General features: G+C 52.1%; 1 protein-coding gene across 1 annotated transcript in view; it reads left to right on the top strand.

Annotated features, from left to right (window-relative positions):
• Positions 1–3,072: 3,072 nt before the first annotated feature.
• FAM107A (family with sequence similarity 107 member A) overlaps positions 3,073–7,289 on the top strand; it is a 63,376-nt gene continuing 59,159 nt past the window's right edge. The window contains exon 1 of the mRNA XM_003811618.7: positions 3,073–3,713. Within this exon, the coding sequence (XP_003811666.3) occupies positions 3,690–3,713 (24 nt within the window). The 5' untranslated portion in view covers positions 3,073–3,689. The remainder of the gene's footprint in view (positions 3,714–7,289) is intronic.

Genomic DNA, 7,289 nt, shown 5'->3' with positions numbered 1-7,289 from the left:
AGATTTAAGCTGGGGGCAAGGTGACCAGATTTGCATGTTTTGAAAATTCCTTGCTGCTATGGGAAGGAGTGGAGGAAGGGAGGCCAGTGAGGAGGCTGCCATATCATCCAGGAATAGAGGGTGGTGGCCCGGACCAGGGGCCTGTCCCAGGGATCATCAGAAAGTGAAATGGATAAGACTTGGGACACATTTTCTCACTGGGATCGACAAGCCTTCAGGAATCTCTGCAAGCTAATCGTGGCCTCAGAGCTGGAGGCTTGGATTTGCCTCCCCACTCCCTGCCAATGTGCCTCCCACCCATCCCAGGAGTGAGGATGGGGCTGTGAGGGGTGGGGTCATGGAGAGAGCTTTCCAGAAGCTGTAATTCTGGTCCTCACCAGTAGGTGGCGGCACAAGCTAGAAAGGGAAGGGTGGCAAGGTCTCCCCACACACCCAATTCGGGAAAGGCTGTTGCGCCTAATGAACTCATTATCTGGGACTTCCCAATGGGCACTGGACTTATCTTCGGCCTTGCTGATAGTGTAACAATTGCAGCACCTCACTTCTACAGAGAATTGCAGTTCTCCAGACGTTCTGCTCAGAGCTTTACATGAATTAACTCATTTCATCCTCATAGCCCCCTCGTCCACGGGGTGGGAACCATTGTTATCCTGTTTTACACAGAAGGAAGATGAGGCTCAGAGAGGTCAAGTGACTTGTCCAAAGTCACATAGATAAGGAGTCTCAGAATAAGGGCTGGAATTCCAGTCTGTCTCCAACATTACACGAAACAGATATGTTTGCCCTAAACCTACTCTCAGGTAAACAGTGTTTCTCCCATCCTCCTTCTCCTACTCTCTTCCTCCCTTCGCCTTTTTCTCCTCCCCCTCCTGCCCTGCTCCTGAATGCCTCTGAAGACTTTTGAAGATTGCACAGAACCTCAGAGTTAGCATTCTCAACACCTGACTTCATTGCTTTGGAAGAGATGGAGAGGAACTGGGTTCAAGGGATTTAGAACTCCTCTATTTAAAACCCAAAGCCCCCCTCATACTTTGTAAGCCTTACTTCCTTCTATAAGGTTGTGGGTCAAGAAGGAACACATGTTTACTCTCATGTTTTAGATGGAGAAAGAGAGTCTAAGGGATGTGCCCAGCCACAGAGTGAGATAGGGCAAAGATGGATCTAGAACACCTGCTCCTTGGTCCTCCACCACCAGCTGTCACCTCATAAATCATCTGTTCACGTATTCCAAGTACATCCTCTGTGCCAGGCATAGTGCTGGGCTCTGGGGCCTCCACCCCCATTCCTCCTGCCCATGCCATGTGGCCTGAATGTTGCATTTTGGGCCGTTATCCTGCCAGGGGCTGGACTTCAGAGCCCAATCACAGGCTCTGTCAACCAGGCTTTCACTGCAGCACTAAGCCACATTTCAGCAGGGCTCCAAACAGATGGAAAAAATTAATAAATGCGTAAGAATCATTTTCTTTCCTCCCATCCCACCAAGAGTCAAGCTGGTGGATAATAATGGGATGGTTGCCAAAGGAGTTTGATCTTCAGTGTTGACTTACAGCATTTTTACTGCTCCATCTGACAGCCAATTTAGTCATTTCCCTTTACAATTTTGTGGACTCTCTCCTTTCTGCAGGAAATCCGAAACTGTAATCAGGCCACGACTGGAACAGGGAGAAAAGGAGTGGGGAGCAGCCGAGGAAGGCAGAGGCTGAACCCAAGGGAAGGGGCAGAAGGAAGAAGCCACATGTTTGCTTGGCTGGAAGGGTCACAGGTATCGGAGGAAATACAGTAACAACAATAACAACAGTATTAAGCAGTGCCATGAAGCGAGCACTTTCGATGAGTCAGGACTGTGTTAAGCACTCGACCTGCTTAGACTATTTCATTTAATCCTCCATCATGGATTCTTCCACTAATATTGCTCTAGACTCGGGGTAAACTGAGGAGCAGGACAGACCAGGCCCTGGCCTTTGTGGAACTGCCATTCCAGAGGAATGGCAGAGGAGACAGACAATAAACACAGAAGTCATATCATTTCAGTTGCTGATGAGTGCTACAACAAAGTAATAAACAGAGAGCCTGGGAACTGCTTTGCACAAGGCATCGGAGAACGCTTCTCTGAGGAGCCTGAAGGACAAAAAGGATAGAATCATGCAAAGATCAAAATATGGGGAGTAGAGGGGAAGTGGGGGAGGGAACATTCCACGCAGAGAGAATAGCAAGTGCAAAGGCCCTGAGAAGGGGGGAAAGGTGCTGTGACCCAGAAACTACCAGGGAGAGGGAGGAGAGGGAAATGAGGTCCTAGCAAGACCGTCAATCAGACCTTGCAGACCATGGGGTGTTTCGTTCTGTTGGCAAGGCTGGATCTAGAATGCCTAATTCTTGACCCTCCACCAGCTGCCATTCCGTAAGTCATCTGTGTATGTGTTGCAGGCACCTACTGTGTGCCAGGCATCGTGCTAGAGGAAAGGAAAGGGTGGCAAGGTCTCCCCAACCCCCCCACCTCCTGGGAAACGGTGTTGTGCTTAGTGAACTGGTTATTCGGGACTTTCCACTGGGCAGTGGATATCATTTGTGTTATTAGCAGCATGATGGCAGTGGCACCTAACTTCTCTAAGGAATTGTTCACCAGATGCTCTGCACATTCCCACAGCCCCATGCAGTGGGGGCAACTCTTACCCCACCTTTGGTGAAGTGACAGATAAAACGGAGCAACATGCTCTGATTTATGCTTTCGCAAGACAATGGCTTCAGCTGTACACACACACCTTACCCCATTTAGCTCTGCAGTATGAGTGCTTCACAAACACACACACACACACACACACACACACACGACATCGTGCCCCCAAGGCCACACAACTATCAGGGACAGAGCTACAGTTCAAGCCCAAGATCTCTTTAGCCTTAACCTCTGCCTCAAGCTGGCATCACGGAGAAGGACGGGGCTGGCAAATGAGGAGAGTGACTGCCGGGGGCACTTTGAGAACTTGGCCCCAGGCCTGGAATCCGGCCTTCAGATATTTTCTTGGCCTGGGCCCAGACCAGCGGCCCTCCAGCCCTCCCAGGCTGCCTGCTGCCCAGTTGAATGGAGGCGTCTGCTCTCAGAGTATCTGCTGTGGGAGAGCCCCGGACCCCAAGCATCTTCAAAGGTCTATTATTAATGGGGCTGTCCAGCTGAAGCTGACATCCCCACGCAGCCCTCCCAGAGCTCTGCACCTCAGCCGGCCCACAGCCTCCACTGTCTGGCCCTGTCGGCTGAGCGGTGCCCAGCAAGGCGAGAAGGCCAAGTCCTGCCCGCTGGGCCAGGCAGAGGTCACCCGCCGCGCCTGAGCTACCGGTGTGTGATGAGAGGACTGCCCCACATCTTCCCTCATTTCCCAGCTGCCTCAGTTTCCCTTCCTGAGAGAGGCAGGGTTCTGGGAGGTGAGGAGCTGCAGGGACCCAAGAAGGGCATAGAAGCCGCCTGGGGACACTGGCCCCTCTGTCAGGATCAATCGCCCTAAGCCTGTCTGAGGCGCTCCGGGCTTAGGAGCAGCTGTGAAAGCCGCCTTTGTGCCTGGGAGAATGAGCCACAAGAGGACAGGGGGCCCTGGCCCCGGGAGCCCCTTGGGTCCTGGCTCCTGAGATCAACGCCAGCAGGGAGGACCCCAGCCTGGCCCCTGCAGCCCACCCAGGCCTGGTGCCCACTTCGTGCCATGGGAGCAGCCCAGGGGAAGAAGGTAGGAACCCCTAAGTGTCCTGTTGGGGCCCTGGACATGGGAAGGGAGACTGGACCTAGCAAGTGGGAGCCCCGACCCACCTACCCTGCAGCTTCAGCCGGCAGTGCCCACCAGCCCTCCCCCTGGAACTCACAGCCAAGACTTGCATCTAGAAAGCAGGCAAGGGCTCAGGGAAGAACCAGTGTCCTATCTCTCCATCTCTAGGACAGACTTGGGGGCAGCCAAATCTCTCTGGCTCCCTGGTCTTAACCACACACATCTCTACTTCCCTGAGTAAAAGCTCCCTGGGTACCCCTTCCCCATACCCCAGGAGAGTGTCTGATGCAGGTGGATACAGGGGAAAGATCTTAAAATTATTATTATAAAGTTAGCTAACCAGCTGTTACCAGTTGTAGGGCAATAGGCAAGTTATTTAAGCTTTCTGTACCTTATTTCCTCACCTGTAAAATAGGGCCAATAATAATCACTACCTTGGAAAATCATTGTGAAAATTAAATGAGTGAAAGTGTTTAGAACACTGCCTGGCACTATGTAGAGGCTTTGCTCCATTATTATTAGAATTCTATTCATGTTATTATCCCTCACCTTCTAAGCCTGAGCTCTCAGCTGGGGGTTTGTAGACAGCATTGCCTGAGAAGTGTTTCTGGAAATGTGCTCTGCAGACCCCTGCGTCAGCATCCTGGGGTGGGGAGTAGGAGGGAGCTTGTGAAACAGTCACTTTCTCATGGCCCATCAGACCTCCTGGATCAGCCTCTTAGGGGCAAAGAGGGGCCTGCATTTACTCACCAGCTCTCGGGATTGTCCTACGTGCTCACTGCTCTCCACCCACAATGACCCAGTACTGCCATCCCAGTGGCATAGACAGGCTGCCGTGTCCCAGCTCCACCACCCACCTACCGTGGCGATGACCTGAACCCCTCTGGACCTCAGCTTCTTGTTTATAAAAGGGGGCTGGTACCTGCTTCGTGGGAAGTTCAACAAGATGATGCCTGTGAAGTGCTCAGTGCGCTACCCCAAGCCCAGAGGCTCCCCAATAAACAGGGGACTCTGATCCCCAGACAACCAGTGATGACCTGTTCCATCAAGGTTGAGAAACTCAAGGAAGAAGTCATGCCAGGGTCATACAGCTAGTGGGGGAAAGAGCAGGGTACTGTTATTGTTGTTAATTTGGAAAGAGGAGCTTTATTTCTCATAAAGGGTTGCAGCCTGCAGGGTGGCCATTCCGAGAGGCTGGGAAGCATGGCCTCTGGCCAGAATCCAGAAACTGACACTTTGAGGAAGAGGCAAAGGGAATAGAAATTTATGCTGAGCAGCATGGCCAAATATACATATTCAATAAGCTGTGGGAGGGGTCATGAATATTTATGAAAGGAGAAACATCTACATGCACAGTTGAGCTTCATGCCTCTTACAGGCCCCAGGTACAAAAAAATGTTGGCCTTAGTGTGATCTGAGGGTGGAGTTTTCAGCCCTCTGTTGTCAAAGGTGAAGCAGGGAGCACGAAAACCCTCACTGTGCATCCTCTGCAGACTGGCTAGAACCGCTCCATGATTGGTGGTCTCTTATCAAGAAAGAATGCTGGTTGGTTTTTGTGTTAAAACCACAAAAGGGAGGGGCAGTTGGTTGAAATCAGCATGGAGTCTTTTGAAAAGGCCTGTTTCTGTTTAGCTCTTAGGGAATTAGGATAACGGAGGTTATCAAGGGATGGCACACTACGGGGCACGTGCGACCTCCCATCCCGTCATGGCCAGAAACCCGGTTTTCAAGATTTCTCTGGGGTCTCCTTGGCCAAGAGGGGGTCCGTTCAGTCACTTGCCAGAGTGGAGGGGTGGGGTTTGTTTAAAGTTTTATTTTTATTTCTCATTTTTATTGGGTAGGATTTTGACCCCATTCTGCTTGACTCCAAACAACCCAGCCCATCCCACCCTTCCTGGTCCAAAGCTCTGTCCACAGCATCTTCCTCAGCCCCACCCCAACCTCCCACAGAAGGCTGTTGATCAGGCAGGCACCTGCTGCCCTATGCCAGGGCCTATGTGGAGCTGGAGCCAAGCGTGAGGAGACACAGCCCCTGCCCTTGAGGCCGTCCCTGTCAGTTGCAGAGACTAATAGGCAGGCAAAAAATAGTTGGTAGTGTGTGTGAAAGTTGAAGCAGAGGTGACTGGGCACATGACCCCTGGGCCAGGAGTCAAAACACAACGTTGTTGCTTCTATTCCTCTTAGGCAAGGTCTGGACTTTGCTTTTAGGTGAAGTCACCTTTGTCCCCTGGGGAATGTCAGGGGCATAGGCTTTGCCTAGAATCCTAAACCCACACTGGCAGGGGATGGAAGGGATCACATGGTTGGTTAAGGCCAACCAGAGCCCACCCTTGGAGCCACAGATCTGTCTCCCAATGGCATGGCTGTTACTCAATGGAAGGGAGAGTGCTGGACATTTCATTGTAATGGCCCCCCAGGAGGAGAGACAGCGTTCTCTCCAGCTGTGGGGTGGGCAGAGAGAATGGAAGAACACTGAAAGGGTCGAGGGTGTGACAGATAGACCACTGGGCCAGGAGTCAAAACACAGACATTGTTGTTTCTGTTCTTCTTAGGCAGGGCCTGAACTTCCCTTGGACTTGGCAATTTTTAAAATGTGCCCCTATCAAGGGCACCAAGGTGGGTACCCTGGCCTCTATCAGGGTTTTTGCAAGAAGATATTTTAACACACAGAAGCAATCCCTCTAACACTGTTTGGAACATTCCAGAAACTTCAACATTTGACCCATTGGGCATGCATTGATACCAGAGAGGTGAGTTCAACCCAGATGTCTGGATGGGAGCCACGTTTTAAGCCCTTGCATTACACAGCAAGGCCACAGGTCCTGCGGCAGCAGTGGGTTCAAGAAAAGCACCTTCCATGGGCCTCAGACACCAGCCAGTTCATAGACACCAACAGAGTGTGGGCACGCCGTCCTCCACCCCAATCGGCAGTGGCCAGTGCCCTCGCCCAGGATAGAGGACACAACCACAAGCTTCCAGAGGCTGCCCTGCACAAGTCCAGCTCCCCAGGCTGTGACCGTAATGCCACCCTTAAAGGGGCTGCTAAATGGAAAATGTTCCTGAGCACAGCTCCCATGCACTGCCGCTTCTGCACCAATTCGCTCATTTAGTCTTCAAACAGCTCTTGGACATGGAGAGTTTTATCACCCAGAAATCCAGAGACATGGAGAGGTTACGCAAGAGGCTCAGGGTCACCCAGCTAGTAAGGGTGGAGTTAACATTTGACCCAGGCTGCCCTAAGAGCCTGGCCTCTCAAACAGCAAACCCCACTGCTGGCGCTTCTAAAGGTGGAAACACAACAGTGCTCACATCCCACCTGGAGCCCCTGTCGGGGCATCTCATTTAACCCCTCTGAGCCTCAGTTTCCTCAGCTGTCAGGCAGCATGATGATTTACCTTCCACAGCAGGCTGAGGCGAGGTGCCCGGCACTCAGTGGGTGCTCAGGGAATGGCACGTGGTCCTGTTGCTGCTGCTCTAGAGGCTGCAGGTGGCGCTTCTGCAGGGCAGGAGGCGGCAGCATAGGCCCCTGGAGGTTTGGAC

This window comes from Pan paniscus, chromosome 2 (assembly GCF_029289425.2).
Source record: "Pan paniscus chromosome 2, NHGRI_mPanPan1-v2.0_pri, whole genome shotgun sequence".
In the NCBI taxonomy this organism is placed as follows: domain Eukaryota; kingdom Metazoa; phylum Chordata; class Mammalia; order Primates; family Hominidae; genus Pan; species Pan paniscus.
This window is presented reverse-complemented; position numbering and strand designations above follow the sequence as displayed.